This window comes from Frankliniella occidentalis, unplaced genomic scaffold (genome assembly GCF_000697945.3).
Source record: "Frankliniella occidentalis isolate FOCC.00 unplaced genomic scaffold, Focc_3.1 Scaffold39, whole genome shotgun sequence".
NCBI classification, from domain to species: domain Eukaryota; kingdom Metazoa; phylum Arthropoda; class Insecta; order Thysanoptera; family Thripidae; genus Frankliniella; species Frankliniella occidentalis.
Window position 1 is genome coordinate 63,677 of NW_026267169.1, and position 18,805 is coordinate 82,481.

The 18,805-nt window shown below is 41.5% G+C and overlaps 4 protein-coding genes and 1 long non-coding RNA gene across 12 annotated transcripts in view; 4 read left to right on the plus strand and 1 right to left on the minus strand.

Moving 5' to 3' along the window:
- The window catches only part of LOC113208338 (protein scalloped), a gene marked incomplete at its 5' end in the record, with an annotated part of 6,862 nt that extends 645 nt beyond the window's left edge, over positions 1-6,217 (plus strand). Inside the window, 8 exons of the mRNA XM_026425291.2 lie at positions 672-802; positions 1,426-1,512; positions 2,124-2,161; positions 2,256-2,436; positions 2,523-2,585; positions 2,665-2,831; positions 2,909-3,143; positions 3,240-6,217. Of these exons, the coding sequence (XP_026281076.2) occupies positions 672-802; positions 1,426-1,512; positions 2,124-2,161; positions 2,256-2,436; positions 2,523-2,585; positions 2,665-2,831; positions 2,909-3,143; positions 3,240-3,353 (1,016 nt within the window). The remainder of the gene's footprint in view (positions 1-671; positions 803-1,425; positions 1,513-2,123; positions 2,162-2,255; positions 2,437-2,522; positions 2,586-2,664; positions 2,832-2,908; positions 3,144-3,239) is intronic.
- Positions 6,218-6,558: 341 nt separating this feature from the next.
- Positions 6,559-8,181, plus strand: LOC113208270 (UDP-GalNAc:beta-1,3-N-acetylgalactosaminyltransferase 2-like). Its single transcript, XM_052266516.1, has 5 exons — positions 6,559-6,760; positions 6,925-7,137; positions 7,215-7,691; positions 7,814-7,944; positions 8,033-8,181. The coding sequence occupies exons 1-4, from the start codon at positions 6,679-6,681 to the stop codon at positions 7,828-7,830; spliced, it is 789 nt and encodes a 262-aa protein (XP_052122476.1). The 5' UTR covers positions 6,559-6,678; the 3' UTR covers positions 7,831-7,944; positions 8,033-8,181.
- A 306-nt stretch (positions 8,182-8,487) lies between these two features.
- LOC127749215 (uncharacterized) lies at positions 8,488-10,380 on the plus strand. The gene is made up of 3 exons (XR_008011025.1): positions 8,488-8,636; positions 9,972-10,127; positions 10,231-10,380. It is a non-coding gene; the product is annotated as an uncharacterized LOC127749215 (long non-coding RNA).
- Positions 8,652-18,805, minus strand: part of LOC113208269 (sodium- and chloride-dependent transporter XTRP3) — a 25,671-nt gene continuing 15,517 nt past the window's right edge. Inside the window, exons 2-11 of one of the 8 annotated variants that reach the window (XR_003303500.2) lie at positions 16,268-16,500; positions 15,827-16,159; positions 15,446-15,687; positions 14,493-14,836; positions 14,245-14,404; positions 13,996-14,158; positions 13,720-13,920; positions 12,665-12,694; positions 11,645-11,750; positions 11,197-11,220 (exon numbers count right to left, since the gene is read on the minus strand). Coding sequence is in view for 4 of the 8 variants with exons in the window: in XM_026425206.2 (XP_026280991.1) it covers positions 11,071-11,220; positions 12,665-12,694; positions 13,720-13,920; positions 13,996-14,158; positions 14,245-14,404; positions 14,493-14,836; positions 15,446-15,687; positions 15,827-16,159; positions 16,268-16,500 (1,856 nt within the window). In the remaining 4 variants the exon portion in view is untranslated. Of the gene's footprint in view, positions 11,221-11,641; positions 11,751-12,664; positions 12,695-12,770; positions 13,368-13,719; positions 13,921-13,995; positions 14,159-14,244; positions 14,405-14,492; positions 14,837-15,445; positions 15,688-15,826; positions 16,160-16,267; positions 16,501-18,805 lie in introns of those variants that run through there. The other 7 variants (XM_026425206.2, XR_003303501.2, XR_003303502.2 and 4 more) reach the window with 7 other exon arrangements.
- On the plus strand, positions 11,214-11,939 carry LOC127749214 (uncharacterized). The gene is made up of 2 exons (XM_052266518.1): positions 11,214-11,532; positions 11,607-11,939. Exons 1-2 carry the CDS (start codon positions 11,466-11,468, stop codon positions 11,918-11,920), a joined length of 381 nt encoding a protein of 126 aa, XP_052122478.1. The 5' UTR covers positions 11,214-11,465; the 3' UTR covers positions 11,921-11,939.

Genomic DNA, 18,805 nt, shown 5'->3' on the forward strand with positions numbered 1-18,805 from the left:
CCACCCCTCCACCCCCACCCGACGCAGTAGCGGCAGCGAGCGCAGCTGGGTGGAAGGGTGACTTCCCTCCTCGGGGCCGGGGCCGGGTCGGGCGGGGAGGCGCGGGAGAGCGCGGCTGTGCGGGGCCAGCCAGATAGAGTGCTGTACCGTCAAAGACCTTTCTAGCTGAAAGAGGATGGGGAAGGGGGGGGGGGCATGGAACTTATTTTCAAAAAGCACGGTTACTCTCTGGGCAAGCGGAGCACCCCCTCCCCCTCGCACCGGCTCCCGCGCCCTCCACGCTGTCCTGTCGGCTCCCCGCCACGCCAAGCCATTCTCCAGCCCCAAGCTGTCCGCTTTACTCCTTTGACCACACTTCCCTCTTTTCCCAACCCGCATTCTTGAACTGCAATAAACCTCGCACTTTCTGTATTTTGCTTTGCCGTCTCTCGCTCTCTCTCTCTCTTTCTTCGCCCCTCTGCCGTCCTCTGTCCGTACCCCTCTGCCTTCACCCTTCTCTCTTTCCACCCCATCAACACCACCCCCTTTCCCTCTCCCTTTCTCTGCTTCTTGTTTCTCAGCCTCTTTACTTCTTTACCTTAGGCAATTATTCTTCACCCTATTTTTTCCCATTTGGAATAGAAGTTCACATTAAGATTTGAGAGCTAATCCTTGTATCTTTTTTTCTTCAGGTCGAAATGAGCTTATAGCAAGATATATCAAATTGAGAACAGGAAAGACAAGAACGCGCAAACAAGTCAGCTCTCACATTCAAGTTCTTGCTCGTCGGAAACTCCGGGAATTGCAGGCTAAACTCAAGGTAGTGAGTATTGCATAATTAGTTTAATGTAACTTATTTGCGTAGTGAAGTGAAGTAACATTATTTTTTGTAGTACTCCCACTATTCTTTCAATTTGTAGAACTATTTCACTCCCAATTTTATGCATCATTTTGCATTTTTACATGACCTGAATGTTAAAAGCATGAAAACATGTTCCTATCATTCCTAAAAGTATGCCTTGCAAGTGCTTTTTGTTTGAAAATTGAAGTGCAAACTATCTTAAGCATTACAAGTCCTAGTTTTGCACATGCTTGCAATTTTCTTATTATTAACAATTATATTTTGTGTAATTTTGTTTAAATATTACAAAATATTGTGGGCTTATTCAACCCTTAGATCTACAGGCTACAGGCTGCACGGTCATTTATATATCTCACTATCTAGTTTTTATTTTTTCTTAGAAAAGCTGTTTTTCATTTGCTTTTATTTTTACTATGTTTGTGTTTTGTATTATGCCCCTGCTACTCTGGCCCTGCCATGGACATATATTTAGTAGTCATATGATAGGAAGACATCATTTGGGAGAGTTGTCCTAGGGCAAAACTGTGCTCTGTTTGTATCGCTTAAATTCGTATCTAAATTGCCTGATGGCATTCTGTTATCAGCCTCCGAGGCTAGGGATCTCAAGTGATCTTGCCGCAGATGATGCTGACTCAAACGGCACAGCACAGCACAGCGCGCTTCTTGCCAAGGTATATATCTATTTATCTTTGTGTGTTCTGGTTCATTTGTTAATTTAAATAAGTTCAATATCGTGTTATATTTAAATAAGAGAGTAATATCTTGATCAGTTAGGGTGGGTGATGAGCAGGTTACTATTATTAGACACATGGCAGTTTATATTATCATCAACTAGCTTCCCTGCTTTACACCTTATAAATCACTTTCAAAGTACTCTATGAATTGCTTATTGATTGCCGCAGAATGGTTTAGCTGCATGACATTTTTGTCACATTCCATTATTTTAATCACAATACCTAGCACCTTCCTTAGAATGGCAAGTTAACTACCCTCCATGGTCCTTTGTTTGATGCATCATTTAAACCCTGATGGTTGTCATTAACTGATTTGAGCTTTGAATATAGTATTTGTTTCAATGCTCAGACATCTAACTTCAAAAGGTAAAGATTTTGAATCTTTTCTGGTCTTTTTCTTGTAGTTGAATTATTTAATCTAAATTAAATTTAAATGATTGGGGAAAACCTAAGTTTTAGCAGCCCCCTCATCACTGCCAATAACAATATAACAGATTCTTTGTACTTTCCTTGGTCAATCAATTGATGTGGTATGGTTACTTTTGCAGTTTTGGCAACCTGGTCTACAACCTGGAACATCACAAGAGTATGTATCTACTTCTAGTTTTGATCAACTATCAATTCTCTTCCTCATAAAGAAAACAAATGATAGCTAACAAACAATGCTTTCTTCTGCTCAGTGTCAAACCATTCAGCCAATCGGCCTATGCGGCTGGAAAGCCAGCAACCGCAGTTTCATCTCCTGATATGGCACTTCAAGCTGCACCTCCACCAGCCTGGGAAGGCCGTGCCATTGCAACGCATAAGCTGAGACTTGTTGAGTTTTCAGCGTTCATGGAACAGCAACGAGATGCAGACAACGTACGGATCATAGCAGATTATTTTTGGGTTTCCACTTTGAAGTTTTTTGAAACACTGGTAGCTTATTTTGCTTTTTATCATTCTAGGTCCATACACATCTTTTTGTACACATAGGAGGCACAGTTACTTATGCAGACCCACAATTAGAGGTAACATATTAACATTCCTACTTCAGTTTATGTTCAGGTATTTCAGATGTGCAGATAACTGACTTTATAATTATTGCAGAGAGTAGATGTCCGTCAAATATATGATAAATTTCCGGAGAAGAAGGGAGGATTAAAGGAATTGTATGACAAGGGTCCTCAAAATGCATTTTTCCTTGTCAAATTTTGGGCTGACCTTAACACAAACATTACTGAGGTTTCAGAGGCTTTCTATGGTGTTTCTAGTATGTAAGTATCTCTGGTTAACTAAAGAACACTTTAACAGCATTTTTGGATACCATGATACATGAAGGCTTGTGTTACAGGTATGAGAGTAATGAGAACATGACAATAACCTGTTCAACTAAGGTTTGCTCATTTGGCAAACAAGTTGTGGAAAAATTAGAAACCGAATATGCAAGATTTGAGAATGGAAGATTTGTTTACCGTATTCCTCGCTCACCCATGTGCGAGTATATGATCAATTTTATTCACAAATTAAAGCACCTTCCAGAAAAGTACATGATGAATAGTGTGCTTGAAAATTTCACCATCCTTCAGGTATTAATTATATTAATTACTGTATAGACCAGAAAACCCTTTTTTTTTAAATTGTTTTCAAATTCATAATGTTTTTCTTTTGCTCTAATTTAACAGGTGGTCACAAACCGTGAGACACAAGAAACCTTACTATGTATAGCATATGTCTTTGAAGTCTCAACATCAGAACATGGTGCTCAACATCACATATACAGGCTTGTGAAAGATTAGTTTGTCTGTTACTGTGTCATTTGAAAATTGCATTGGACATGAATATCTCTTGACACATGCTGACCATTCACCAAAAATGCTCTCCATCTGTGCCTAATTTTCACCTCCATTGAATGGTCTCTTAAGTATTATGTGTTGTTTTTTTTGTTTGTTTTATTTTGTGTTAAATATTTTTTTTAGAAACTTGTGACGTGAGTGAGATGCGCCTTATTGCCCTGTATGTGAATGTTTTCTGAATTTTCCTTGAGTTCCTTCTGTAATCAACTTGACATGTCTGTAGGTGGGTTACTAATTAGTATTCTATTATACTGTACAATACACTTGTTCTAGATTTTGCGTCAGTAACGTATTTCTTTGGCTTAACTGAAATATAAAGCAGTACAATGACATGCCGGGCAGTATGGCGACCATACATAAGGCAGCTCATGTGTCATACTGAGTGGTTTCCACCATTGGTACCATCAACCTTTCTCTATCTGAGATTATATCTTAGCGGTTTTTATTTGAAATTAGTCTCTCTTATAAATTGTCATCCGCTAAAACTACTACCCAGTGGAAAGAAGATAAATAGATCATTTGACATCAAGAGAGTCATTTTGACATCATTTCAACATCATTTTGACCCAAATCTGAGATAAAATTGAGGTCAAAATAATTCCCTTGATGTCAAATGACATCACTTTGATCTTTTTCTTTTTAGTGGGTATTGTGCAACAAAAATCTTGTTACAATGAAATTAATTGTATTTGCTTACTGTTGACCTTAAGTGGTGTGTATTAATGGCAAACTCAAAATGACTGTGAAACCTTGCAGTGTGACATCATGGTGCGTTTCAATTTTATGCATGCCTAAACTTTTTGTTACTTGTATGCAAGTGGTCATGTGCTGCTCATAGGGACCCTGCAATCTTTTGATCTCTCCTTTAGTCAAAACTATGCATTCAGGGTGAGTTGAAAATGTCGTATTTTAAGAGATTTTCACATGTTTTGATTGTGAAGGACTTAATAATCTAAGCCAAATTTTTTCCAAATGTTGGGTTTGGATAGATTAGATTTATCAGATTAAATCTTTAGATATTATATAGCATCACTATATTAAGTTAAAAGTATTACAGAAAGTAATGAACAAAAGTCTATTTATCAATTTGTCTTCTGTGAAGATTCCTAAGGCAAACCACTTTAATTTCTTGTCATGAAAGTTTGATACGTTTTGTGTGTTTGTGGTGCTGTGGGCAAAACCGCTTTTTCAGGCCATTTTGTCATTTGTCTTTGAGTATACACAATTTAGGCCAAGAAATATCTCTAGAAATTGTTTTCTATTCCCAGTGTTTTTCAACCGTTAAAGTGAACTACCACACATTATGTACACGTGTTCATTTGAAATTAGTTGCGTCTAGATATCTGGGTGTCTTGAGTGCCAAGCCATGCTAACATCATAGGGCAGACTCCCAAGACGCCCACACTTTTGGATGCAGCTGCTAAAGCTTCTACATGTTTGGAAAAGTTTATTGCTGGTAGTACATTTTCTGAAAATCTAATCACTACATATTTCAGCTTATGTAAGACAATAAGTATATCTACATTGTTTATTTAAAATTGTATGTTTGTTCATTTATTCTATGGTAAAATATTTTGATGTGGGAATACAGGCATCTGCTAAAACGCAAAAGAAAACAAAAGGAACCTGATCATCAAAGTTGGTTTTGCTTATCATCGTGCATATGATCTTCATATATTACAGAGGTCCAACTCATGTCTGAGACATTAGATTGTTCAAAATACTTGTTGATAAACATAATTTCCAATCATTGTCTCACACGTTTGTTGCTTTTTATTCATTTAAAAGTTTTACGTCAAACCTGTTTTGGATGAGTCGCATTTGTTTCTCACTTTCATATTTTCTTTTAAAAAGCGCAACTTTTCTCTTACTGTATTTTTTTCTGTGGCCATATCTTTGACTGCCATATCAGATCATATCCATACCATACTTTAAAAAGTATGTGTTTTCAAAGTTATATTTCTGTCTCCCTTTTGAACTTATCATTGCTTTCATTTCTTTATGCAATAGGTATTGGTGAAGTACAACTGCATTCGTTATGCAAATATGAAGACGAAAACAAAATGACTAGTATTATATGTATGTAGTTGGAATTTCATTTGGAAATGTACTTTTATTTTATTTTAATGAAATAGCTTTTGTACAGTTCAAATTATGGTTAATGACTGCTGTGCTAGCTTCAAAAGCCTGCGTTAGCAACCCAGCAAGCTGGTATGTGGACCATGTGAATGCCCTCAAAACCGCAAACTCAATTTCTGTGTGTCAAAGTTGTTGGTCGTGATTTTTCCTCAAAAACTTATGTCCCAAAATTGACATGAAATATTAACATTGTATTCAAAACTGAAAGTATTATTTGTGTAGACTTACCAAGAGAAATGTTGGTCTATTATATAGGTAGCATGCAGTGATAGTGTTTTTATTTGTTTGTTTTAGACCACAATATTTTTATTTATATTTGATTTTACATCAGATTGTTTTCTTTAAGGATGCAATTCATTTGTCTCCCTAATCTTTATCATCTATTGTGATAGAATTTGTTTCTCGACATCATCTGAAAACTCAGTTTTATTTGTGATGACAACAGCAGTATGTAAGTAAGTGTGTGTATGGAAAATGTGTTACTTCTTTTGTGAATGAAATCTTTTATATGGCCCTGATTGACATAATTGCAATTTGTATAGAGCCACTCTTAAAGTGTAAAACACTATTTTGTACAAAGTTGCTTACATCGGATACAGAAACAAAATGTTGCCATATATATAAATTTATATATTTTGATTTATGGAATAAATATACAGTTGTAAAAATGAGAAAAAATTTTGCCTCAATCCTATCCTGCTTCCCAGTCGGTGGGTTTTAAGCTGCAGATCGGGTTTAAAAGTTCTTCTGACCTAGTCGAAGCTGACGAAGCTGGATGCGACCTTACATGAGAAAATATCACAGACAATGATGGCAAGAAGCTGCAGAAAGGCACGATCAGCGCCATACACGTATTTTTCTGTTTCCGAGCGGTTTTCTGCCTGAAAGTATTTATTAGAGTTGTCAAATAAGAAGCTTCCTATTAAAAGGCAGTCCCCAAGTTCAAGTTCTCTCCCTCCCCTCCCCCTCTCCGTTACCCCCCACTCCCACCCCCTTCCTCCTCGTTTCGTTGGATGGAAACATAAACAAGTCCTGCCGCCCCGCCGGGAACTTCTTACTTTATGCCGGTAGATTTAACACAGTTGAACTGAACTGTAGTCTGCCAGCTCTTCAGCAGTTCACAAACGATATGTTATTATTGCAACATGTCATTCTTTGGTCGTTTGCTCTTCAAAACGCCTTGCGTGTTTTAGATTTTGTGCAGGTTCCAGGTTAGTGGTGCACCACCTAGCAACTCATTTTGAAAAATAGCGTAGATCTACTTCATGCCTTAGCTTGTCTTGACAAAGTCTGGGTACAAATGATCTATAGCTTTCCAGTCCAATAATACAAAGTTGATACTTATTGATTTCCTATGCTCACGTCTAATTTTCAGATCACATTAATGAAAGTGCCTTCATCGTCATTGCTGTTTTATCTGCACAAAACAATTTTAAGGCCCGAGCTAGTATCAGAGATACATGGAAATCTTTGACAAATAGACCAGATGTTAGATTCTATTTCCTTATAGGAAGGAACATATGTCTGACACATCCCACTGATCGGAAGTCACCATTAGCTTGTGAAGCATTGGAGTTACAAAGTGATGGTAACTATTGTCCCTGAACGAAAGCTTCAGTTTTTACTGTCACTATGTCTTGTAACAATTTTATTTAAAAATTCCAGAAAATGCTGCATGGACACCTGTGAGATTAGACATTAATGATACAATACCTGGTGGAAGTGGTGTCTCATCATTCACTTTTCGTGTAAATTTTCCCGTTATCATTCGAGGAGTCCGATTATGGAAGCAAGCAGTTCAGGGTTCAACAGTAGCAATTGTCAACGTAAAAAATGCTAAAACAGGGCATTTGGTCACATCTTTCTCATTTGAAGTTTCAACTTCTCTCCACAATGAAAGCAGTTGGCTAGAAATTGAAACCCGTCCTTTTTTGTTCCCAAAGTCTTTTGATGTTGAGGTACAGCTTCATGTACAACATACAGAAGACTACAGGGAAGTTTCTATTCCTTGCTCTGGATTGTCAAATTGGGTTGATTTAAGTGGAGCTGTTGAATTTACATCTCAATTCAAACCTGATGTTGGCTGGGTAAATTTTGACAATAAATCTTGTACTCCTATATCTCTTTTCCTGGAACTTAATGGTAAGTATACAGAGAGCCGTTGGACCTAAGGATAATGCTGTTAATAAATTTTTGTGATAAATTTGTTGGGTTCTGTAGATGTTGATAAACATCTTAAGGAGAAAGATTCTCGATCGTTGCAGTGGCAAAGTCATGTTGAAACCCTCTCTCAGGATTTAGAGCGTGAAGCAGCAACTGAGAAGGATGTGTTATTTTTAGATGTTGTTGATGTGTACAAAAACATTCCAAAAAAGCTTCTTCAATTTTATAAATGGTAATTTTCTCTAGGGTGTCTGAACCCTTCCCTTTTCATAGGACCTAATAAATACTTTTTTCTAATTTTGAAATATTTCTTTCCACAGGGTCACTAAGGCTGTTAGATTCACCTATTTGCTAAAAACAGATGATGATACTTTTATTGATATCCCTGTTGTGATGAAATTCCTCGAATCAATTCCAAGTACTGACATATCTCAGATGTGGTGGTGGGGTAAACTCCGCCATGGGCTACCTGTTGAACGCCATGGTAAATGGCAGGAACTACAGTATGCTGCACCTGTATACCCACCTTTTCTGTGTGGAGGTGGTTATATTATCAACAAATTAATTGTTGACTATTTAGGTTTGTGTTTTCTTCTAAAATTGTCTTCTGTCTACACAATTTTGGTGCATTATTTTGTAATCTTTTATGTTATGTTATGTTTAGTGACCAACATTAGATGGCTGTATCCCTTTCAAGGAGAAGATACTTCTCTAGGAATTTGGTTGTCTGGTGTACACCCTGTCTTTCCAAAAAATGCAAGCTGCAAATGGTCATGTGCAAGTGAGTGTGAACAAACTTTGTGCAACAGATGCCAACTATCTACTGATGAATTATTTTTAGTTTGGCAAAAATACAAGGGAAAAGGAACGCTTTGTTGAAAAAGCGAAGACCAAAGCCCAAAACAGTGGGAAATCTATAACAAGGTGGGTGAAATAAACTTTTAAAGACATAAAATATTTAATCTAATCACATCATCAGCTCGCCCCTAATACTGAGTCAATCAAATCTAATTCATACAGTAAGGAACAAACATGCTACTTATCTAGAGAATCAAGCATGAAGAACATTTGGTTTTTGAAATGCACAATCATCACATTTAGAAAAACAGTAACAACAATACAACATATGCACCCTAATCATTTCTTTTTCTCCAAACTTATCTTTCTTTTCCACAACTATTAGGGCACAGATTTATAAAGTTTAGCATTACGTAGACTTTATGTTTGCCAACACAATCACACATATTTTGTCTCCATGCCTCTCCCTGGGAGGGGGAGATAACAGTTTGGGTACTGAAATCTCTAGATCACTTCACAGACTGCACTTCAAATTGAAGCGCATGTTGTCTTCTCTTCTTGTTATGTGAATTTACCTATCTAACTCAATCCACACCAGCATATGATGCATTACATCTACTTATCGGTATCACAGTTTATTGTCATATCTCTACAAAATGAATACCACAATCCGATAACAAGTCATTAATTTTTTTGCACATCACCTGTGAGCAGATCTCTCTTTTTCTAAAATACTTAGTTGAAAATACCATCTCATTCACTTACAAAATAAATAGAAGGAAATTCCAAACACTAATCAACTTTCAAACATTTGTTCCTGTTGAGGTTTTGCTCATTCCTTATCATCACTAGCCATTTGGGTTTTATGTACTTTTTCATTGCTTCTACACAGTTCAAATTAATTGAAGCTTTAAATTACAGTCTATTTTTGTGCTAAATTTAGCTTGTTAGAATTGAGAGATCAATCTGGGCATTGATTGATTCACCAGCAACTCCAGGTGTCAACACTTTGAAGTGGCATTTGGCAATAATATATAGAACTATTTTACATTTTTGTTTTGTCATGCTTATATTACAGTTAACTCGGTTGTGTGCTGCTTTTTGTTTTGTTTTTAAGCTTGTGCAAACAGATTGTGCTCAACTTTTAAAATTCCAAAATCCATCATAGAGGTAGCACATGAAATTTAAACAGTCTCATCGGGTTGATCCTCTACCCAGGGAGTCTGCATTTCTCGCTTTAAATTTAGAGTCAAGAAAACTAATTTACCCTGCAGGTTTTTCATCTTGTATCAAAAGACCTGGAATTTGTCTCATGATTTTTATTTTATACATCTGAGGGTGTAGTATGGTTTCTGCAATCTGTCATAGTGAGCAGATGCTCCCTGATAGATATAGACGCATGGTTTCTCTTAGACTAAACCTTTGTTGAATGTTAATTCATATTTTCTTTATAATTTACAGAGAGATTATCAATGTTCTCAAAACTTAAGATATCTGCTTGGGTAGCTAATTGAGCATATAGTGGTATTCATTCACAAAATATTTCCTTTGGGAATTTTCCTAATACATTTGGAGATGGAATATTTCTTTTCACATATCAAGAGGAGGCTATGAAAGGTGTGCACACAATACTTATACGGTAATAGTTCAAAATACTATAGTTTAACTCACAGTCAGTTTACTACAACCGAAACTTCTGACTGTTTTATTTCTTTTCCAGAAAGACAATCATAAGTGAGATTCATTTACATCTACAAATAAATTATCTGTAACCTGAGCTAAGTAAAAGCTTAACTACAAGATGAACCAAAGTGACTTTTCAAAAACTTTTGCAGCAAAAAAAGAAAGTGAAAGAGGAACTTAATTTTTTAACCGCTATTTTGTTTTTCAATATTTAGTGCAAGAATTTCATCAAAGCAAAGTGCTTTGGCCTTGGAATTAGTTCCACATGCCACATGCCACCTGATGTGAGATTTTAAAGTTGTGGTTGATATGGAAAAGAAGCTGTAATACTTCAATGTGATCCAACTTTACCACATATCTAAAAGTAAGAGCCTACATGTCAAATGATTTTTAACAATCTCTCGTCACAGATTTATCATGTGATTCAGAAGACTATTACAATCCAGTCTTTCTATATTTTGGTGAAAAATACTTCTGCCTTTTCACCTTGTACAATTCTAGAAGAAAGAAAATTAACATGACTTTTTGCAGCAAATACCATGTCACTTTGAAAAAGGGGTGGTTTTGCTGCCTTCTACACAATGAGCAATAATCTCTTTCCTTCTAGTAACATTTTATATTTGTTAAATTTACTTGTAGAGAAAAGAGTTTATTTACTTGACAATTTTGGCAACTCAATTTTTTTTTCTAACAGCAACAAGTATTGACTTACTGCACATTGTTTGTGCGTAATATAAAACTAATGCCCTGCAATGTTGAGAAAAATATTATACAGAAAACCACAAGTAGAAACAAACACATTTAAACTTGTATATTCACTCTTTGGCAAAAATTACTTTTTTTTCTTCTTTTACTCTAATTAATTAATTGTCTATTTTCAGAAGTCCATAACTTCCATTTTGAATGCTTTCTTCTTTGGACTGAGGGGGAGGGGTGCTAATCTTCTGTTGTTGGTGGTGCTTGGAGGCATGTCATCGTCGTCATCATCATCAGAGTCAGGAAAATCGTCATGGTATTCATCGTCCATCTGAAAAATAGTAAGTTGAGTTGTGACTTCCTTAAAAAAAGAATGAGTGTCTGATGGCCTTACCAGTACTTCATTCAGATTTTCAAACTAGCAGTTTTGTGATATGTTAGTCAATTTGGTGAAAATCAACAAATGGCATGCATTAATTAACTAACCTACAGATTTGGACCTTGTACAATGTTTGATTGTGAACAATGTGTTTTGGCATAAATTTCTACCTGATGATCTAATTATGTACATCTTGGATGAGGAATGAGTGTGTATTAAATGGAGATGAGCATAATAATGGAACAAATTTTATCTTAATGATAGGTACTTCTATTGTGCTGTGCTAAGACATGCATTAAAACATAAACAATATGTGTTTGTATCTCTCTACTTTGCAGTTTTGAAGGCATGCAGGAGCAACTGTAGAATAACTCACATATTTGTTAATCTTTTGAATGTGGTTAGTTGTGTTAGTGAAGTTCACCACAAGCACATTCACCCTACACCCTTCAGCGACAATCGTCCTAGTGTCCCACCTACAACTGTACAACAAAATCATGTAAGGGACTTTGCATCAGATAAGCACCAATTCAATGATAACAATTTTTGTCATATACATTCAATTTTTGAAAGGGAAGAAAAGCAGTATTTGTGCTTGACTGTTTTCAAAAATTCTATCAAGACAGTTCCATTTTATCAGGTAATGCAATAAAATAGAAAGCAAAAAGGAACATGTGATAAGTTTTGTAATTTGTATCATACAAAAATTTATCACAAATCCCTTGAAAAAGAAAGAGAACAGTTTTAAAAGCGATTCTTGAAGACAACAGCTCTGAAAGACGGTGAGAAGATTTTTCTAGTGCTGTGAAAGAGGATGCAGGAAAGGAGCATGCGAGGAAGTACATTTGTGAGTTAAGAACAGCTAGGTAAATCATCCCAATAACCATGAAAAAGCCACCAGTCATTTTGAGTCATTTTATTTGAAGTTTTTGACTGTCACAAGGAATGACTTTCTGCCTAAATTTTGACTGACCAGTCCAAATTTGGGAAGAAAGTTACTCATAGTGACTCTCATGTACAGTTGAAAACCGCAAATGACTTCATTGTGAGTTTTTCATGTTTAATGGGATAAGAGCTTTCGAACAATCACTAAAATGATAATTCAATTCGGTAAACTCTTTTCTAGTGATCAGAAAATACACCTTTTACATTAGAATGCATTAGAAATTCATTAATTGTAATGAGTTACTTCAGGCAGAATTTTCACAATTAGTTCATATTTGAATGGAAATTTGTGCTTGAACTACTGCACTATAGCGCTGTGCGAAGTCCTTAACAGCCGGAAAAGAGGATTGTGATTGTTGCAGCAGTGAGTGAAGGATCGGTGGGTACTCAGGATGAGTTGCTATAGGATATAAGGAGGAAACATAAAACCCAATCTACTATTCTTACTTACATAAAAATGTCTTTTTAGCCCTCTAGGCACCTACAAAAAGGTAGCATTCAGTCAGTCTTTTGATCAGTATTTTCATAACAAGGTAGATAATTACATTTAGAGTACGATAATTGCACAAATATAAGATCTACACCCACATATAAGTTGAAAGGTGCAACCCAGATTTTGAGGGTAATGAAAGGAAGTGAGCCCATTTGCAAAATGTTCCAATGATTCAATGACCTCAATAATCCTACCAAAATTCTGGCTCCTATATATTGTGTAAATATGGTACTCAATTTTATGTTGTGTCAATTCTTGGACATTCATGGCTATGATCTTACAAAACTAAATGATTCTTTATAAGTGCAATAGAATTTGCTATTGGAACCAGATATCTGAAGCTCAAAAGTGAGGCATGCTTGGAAATAGAGTGCCATAGAGAGGACTCCACTCACCTGTCTCACAAAATTTATTGTAGTGAATGCTCACTATTAATGCATTCCAATGCCGAGACTTTGAAGTGTAAGCTTTCCTGACTTGTAAAATTTGTCTACAGTCTTTGTATTGGTGTATTTATCAGAAGTTAATTTCTATGAATCTGAGTTCACTTTTAATTTGATTTCATTTCAATTTTAGGGGGTCTTTCTAATTACTAATAAGTTTCTACGACTATAATGCCTATTATTTACCCTCTTCCTGTTTGTTGAAAATTACATGTTCACTGGAAAAAATGTATTTATGTTACAGCTCTCACCACTAATTATGTAATATATCCTGTTTCAAAATAAAAACATTTTCCCCCAGAATGAAAAGCAAAAGTTCTATCTAAAGTTTGATTAATTCTGTATCATATCACCAACCGCGACTCTTTGCAAATTCCTGTTCACACATTATGGTGTTATCAGCAAGATATTATTGTTAAGTGCTAAGCAGAAAACATGGTGCCAAGGAAGTAACATCTTGAAAGATAAACGCATCACTCGTGAGAAGCAAATACCACATCAAAATCAGTGACTTTCAGTTTCCAGCAATATGTTACATTTGAATTAGTAATTATAAAGGGCTGTACTTACATCCTGATCTCCCATCATTTCCTTTGTTGAAACTGTTGTATCTATTCTGCGAATCACTCCCTGGCTTATGTTGATGTCAAATCGGAGACATTGGAATCGACGCAGTAGGAAAACTAATGGTATTGGAAGAATTCCAACAAGTATCATTGTGATGGCGATAACTAGTACCCATGGAGGGTATTCTCTTGCCACAACCTTGCCCTGCAATTGATATTAAAAATTTGTTCATAGCTCTTAGAGTGAGAAGTTATTTTAATTCATACCTGAAATGCTCACCGTATCTGCATCCCAAGCTTTGTATTTTGGAGTATTGATAACCATGTACCCAATTGATGATACTAGGATTCCTGTCATGATGAGGGGAGACAAAAAACGCCATGTTATCTGCCAATACCAGCCAGGTCTGTATCCTGTCATGTCTTCAATGTCCTGAGTAAATCTGCAAATAAGATATAATAACATTTTTGAGAAAATAGTAATTTGTAATGGTTGAGCTAAACTTAACATTTTTTCAGAAAAAAGTACCTTTCATGGCCATACACATAAATGACAGCTATCATTTCCAGAAGGGCTATGATCACCAGTCCAACTGTGCCAGCAAAGGAATCGAAGAGTTGAAGCCAGTACTCTCCAGCACCGCTTGCGAACAAAAGTCCAACCAAAAAGCAAACCAAGCAAACTCCGGCTGCAATAAAAACGTCACTATGGTAAAAGAAACGAATATTGATGAATGTATTGAATTTGGTGTTCAGGAACATAGCACAGGCACTGACCAGTGATGTACTCCTTGCGAATGCGTTTGAGGAGGTCAATGTCAAAGATGGTGCAGAGCATCCCCTCGAGGATGCCGATCTGAGAGCCGATTCCCAAGGCCAGCAGCATCAGGAAGAAGATGACGGACCAGAAGGGCGCGACGGGCAGCTCGACGATGGCCTGCGCGAACACGATGAAGGCCAGTCCCGTGCCCTCGGCCGCCTCGTCCAGCTGCTGCGTCATGGAGCACTCCCCGAGCCCCATGGCTGTGTGGTTGGCCGTCCTCTGCAGCATGCTGTAGTACTCCTCGTGCGTGGCGTTGGCGTTCGGCAGCAGGCCTAAGCTGGCGGCGAGCGGCTTACTCCTGCAACGGGATGCGGTAGGTGTGTGCGTGAGAGGTTTCCACTGTTTACAGTCCAAGCTGTCCCGCTCTCCAGCCCCATAGCGCCTGGTGGGTAGGCAGGCCTGTTACGCTTGCGAGCGCTGCGCGATGGCATGGCCTACCTCCCAGGCGCGCTGTCAAGCGCCACCTCCAGTGCCCATAGAAATTTGTTGGTGTGCAGTACAAATTTCATGTCTAGCATTGGGCGTTACTAGTAGTGCAGGTTGCCTAGTCTGCAGGCGATTTTCTGGTCTTACCAACCCTCTGCCAGGAGGTTTTGGATGGACGTACAAAATATAGGATGTATGTTCGAAGCCGAACTTTTTTCTGGTTATACTGTACGGGACGCAGGCATGTGGGCGGGTTGTATACTTGCACGGGGCCATAAGGCGTGGTGAGAGTCGGTGGGCAAGCACACACGCCCACACGAATGCGGTACAGTAAACCCAGAAAAAAGTACGGCGTAGGACGCCCACCTGGTACACGAGTTAATGAAACAAAACAACAAAACGCTAGTACAGTTGTCGCGCCGAGACCCCCGTGCAGATAGGCAATCGGCCAGGCACGCACGAGCTACAGCGGCCTACTCACGTCTCCAGGCAGCGCTCCACGTTGAGGTGCGCTTTGAAGCCGAGGATAGCGAAGACGACCAGCGAGGCGTAGATTGCGGTGAAGGCGTTGCAGACCGAGACGAGCACCACGTCGCGCACCACGTTGTTCTTGGGCGGGTTGTACGAGCCGAACGCGATGAGGGAGCCGAAGGCCAGACCAAACGAGTAGAAGACCTGGGTGGCCGCCTCACGCCACACGTCCGGGTTTAACAGCTTTTCCACCTGGGGGACCACGAAAGTGCTCAGTGCCTAGTGTAGGGGGACGTGGGAGCACTTCTGGGCCTGGGGATGGCCGAAACAAGCTGGGTCACGCCCGGTCCCAGAGGGACCGGGACCACCGCAAAGCACTTTGTGGACCTACCTTGGGCGTGTACAGGTGGATGAGGCCTGCGCTCGCGCCGGGCAGGGTGAGCCCCCGGATGAGGAAGATGGTGAGCACCACGTACGGAAACATGGACGTGAAGTAGACGACCTTCCCCGATGACTGGATGCCCTTCATTGTGATGAAGAAGACCACGATCCAGGCCAGCAGGAGGCAGAGCACGATCCACCACTTGAGGCCGCCCGGCGCCTCCATGGAGGGCGACGCGTCCAGGGTGGTGCGGTACCAGAAGTAGGCCGTCTCCGAGGAGCGCAGGCACTCCGCCACGGCCGTGCCGTTGACCTGGGGGCAGTCCGCCCACGGCAGCGGGCTCTGGAACAGGCGCAGAGTTCAATAAGAAACCCGTCTTTATGCCGAAGGCTTTATTTAAAAGGCAACTTAAAACAAAACTTTAAAAAACAAAAACTTTTCAAAACTTACTCTGACTGAGTTAAAGAGGTAGAAGAACACCCATGTGATGATGACGTTATAGTACAGTGCCACGAAAAAGGTGACGATGCACGACGCCAGGCCGATGCCGCCCAGCCAGGGGTGGATCGTGTTCCACACGCCCATCGAGCCGAGCCGCATCTTCTGGCCGATCCCCAACTCGATGAGGAACAGGGGTATTCCTTCGAGGATCAGCATCACGGCGAAGGGCAGCAGGAAGGCGCCTGCAGTCACAGAGAGGTAGGACAGTCACCAGGGTGCATGGGCACGGCGGGGGGTGGGGGTCCCCGTTGTAGAAGTTTCGCCGTCAAAGTTAGGCCCACCCCGCCCTCTCGAGATCCCATCGGATTTCAGAGAGAGAGGGAGAGGAAGGGAGAGAAACGTTCTTTGCGATCAAAGAAAGGTCGCCGCAGTGTTACCAAGAGGATTGAATGGGAAGAGGGGGGGGGGGAGTGTACCAGCACATGCTGGTACAAACCGCCAGGAGAGGAGTCTTGGCATGTGCGAGAGGGGTGAGATCCCCCCCCCCCCCGGCCTCGCATATACTCAGCCTCCAACCGTCACCGCCATTACCGCCCATGTCTCCCCTGTTCAACAACGACAAGTGCTCCTATGCCGTTAGTACGGCAGGAGCCACGGTGTGTGGGGTGTGTGGTATATAGGTGCCACTGGAGGTGGAGGGCAAAATGTCTTAACCACCACACCGCGGTTAATCACCAGAAAGGAGCTTTGTGTGTGGCCATAAAAGTGACACTGATCATTCCCCTCCAAAAGTGCCACACAACAAACAGTGACATTGTGCGGTGTGTTGGCCGCATGTCACTCCGTGTCACTCCCGTCACGCTGCTCGGCCGAGGCGACCATGATTGAATGGCCGCGCGCTTACGTCAGTCAGGCTCGGCCAGGGCCTCTGGATCAACACTCCTTCCTCGCCCGCCTGGCGGTTGTGTTTGCCGCGTCTCAACAGATTATGTGCCCATTCTGCTTGCAAACACAGTCTCTTCCCATAGCACGCCGCGCGGAGCTGTCGTGCGCAAATAGAGGGAACGGCGACGCGACGGCAAAAGAGCGACGAGGTCCGCACAAACTGCACAGGTTCACCCCGCGGGGGGCTTTTAGTTGTAGCTCCCATGCTGCTTGCACCGCACAACAGGCGTGCGTGCGGGTCGGGCATCACCCAGAAAGTGCGGGCCACCATTTCCCGTTATCAACCTGACAAGTTCAGCCTAAGCAAGAGCTCTCATGGCGCCCGATGGGTAGGCAACATCTTGCCTACGATGCTTGCGAGTACTGTGTGGTGGCCTACCCCGAGTCTCGCAGGCGCCGAGCACCCATCATTTTACCGAAGGAATCTGTAAGGAAAACGGCCTACTTTCTGGGCGATTCCCTTGCATACCCTCGCTGACCGGCGGGCTGCCCCCCTTCGTGCGCGCGACCCCGCACGGCAACACCCCTGCATGCGATATCCATATCCAGGATGGCGGTGAGATGGAAGCCGCCCACACGGCGCCGGGAAATGTTCGGAAATAAACCAGCTCAAATAAAAACGCTCGCTCGCGCGCGGCCGGTACGTGGCCGGCCGCCTGTCACCACACGGCCGCCTGTGTCCGATCCAGCAGCGCGGGAGAGCGATTGGGGGCGGCGAGGCGTGGCGAGGCGCGGCGCGGCGCCCGTGGTCAGTTCAGTTTCAGTTTCGCCGCGCGGAGCCTAATCCATTATGCTCTTCACATTTCGCTGAGCCTGACGGTCGGTCGGTTCGGCGCCGCTTCTCCACTCGTCTCGATCTGGAGTTCTGGAAGGTTGCAGCCCCTTACTGACCGAGAGGACCAGTCTGATCTGACTCATATGGCGCGTCTTTCATTCGGGCTGATCTCGCTGATCTCGCGCCTCGCGCCTTTCAAGCACGCTTTCAAAGCGACCGCTTTATATACATTCTCATAAAGTGGGCCAGCCCCTTCGCTCCGCGCGTAATATTTCTGCGGCGATGGGGTAGTCCGAGGGTTGTCCCGCCCCACCGCTCGGTTTGGCACGCCGCGGTCCGCGCGCGGCCCTTGGCTATTCTGCCCGCGCCGCCCGCGGCCCGCCTCCCCCCACGACCCTCGCGCACCAGGCCCAATGCTTGGCAGGACCAAGTTAGGTCGCTCGAGGTATTCTCTGTGCCAAAGACGCACAGACGGCTCAGCTGTTGGGCTGTGAATGTTGCTGCTGTGTGTACCGCGGCACGCGGCAGACTCGCTCGCGAGGTCACAATCGGTTAAAAAGGGATACGCGAGTGTTGTGTTGTCTTACTCTGCCATCGTCGGCCCCCCCGTAGCAGAGCGCGTCTGACGTAAGACGGCGGAGCGGCGCCTTCTTCTCTGCAGAAATGTATTCGGCCGGCCAGACGGGCGAAAGAGAGTCGAGCTTCGAATCGTACGGACAGCTTTCGCTTTGCGGACGAATGGCTCTCTGCGCTGGATGAAGGGTGGAGGGGAAGAGAGGGGGGGTTGTGGAGCAGTCCTCGTGGCGAAGGGCGGGGGAGAAAGGTCA

Bases quoted from the DNA above. Each gene is read 5' to 3' on its own strand.
- LOC113208270 (XM_052266516.1), top strand. From the start codon at position 6,679: ATGTTATTATTGCAACATGTCATTCTTTGGTCGTTTGCTCTTCAAAAC. The intron at 6,761-6,924 runs GTTAGTGGTGCA...TCTAATTTTCAG, and splicing joins AGATTTTGTGCAGGTTCCAG to ATCACATTAATGAAAGTGCC. The intron at 7,138-7,214 runs GTAACTATTGTC...TAAAAATTCCAG, and splicing joins ATTGGAGTTACAAAGTGATG to AAAATGCTGCATGGACACCT.
- LOC127749214 (XM_052266518.1), top strand. From the start codon at position 11,466: ATGAGGAATGAGTGTGTATTAAATGGAGATGAGCATAATAATGGAACA. The intron at 11,533-11,606 runs GTACTTCTATTG...TCTACTTTGCAG, and splicing joins AAATTTTATCTTAATGATAG to TTTTGAAGGCATGCAGGAGC.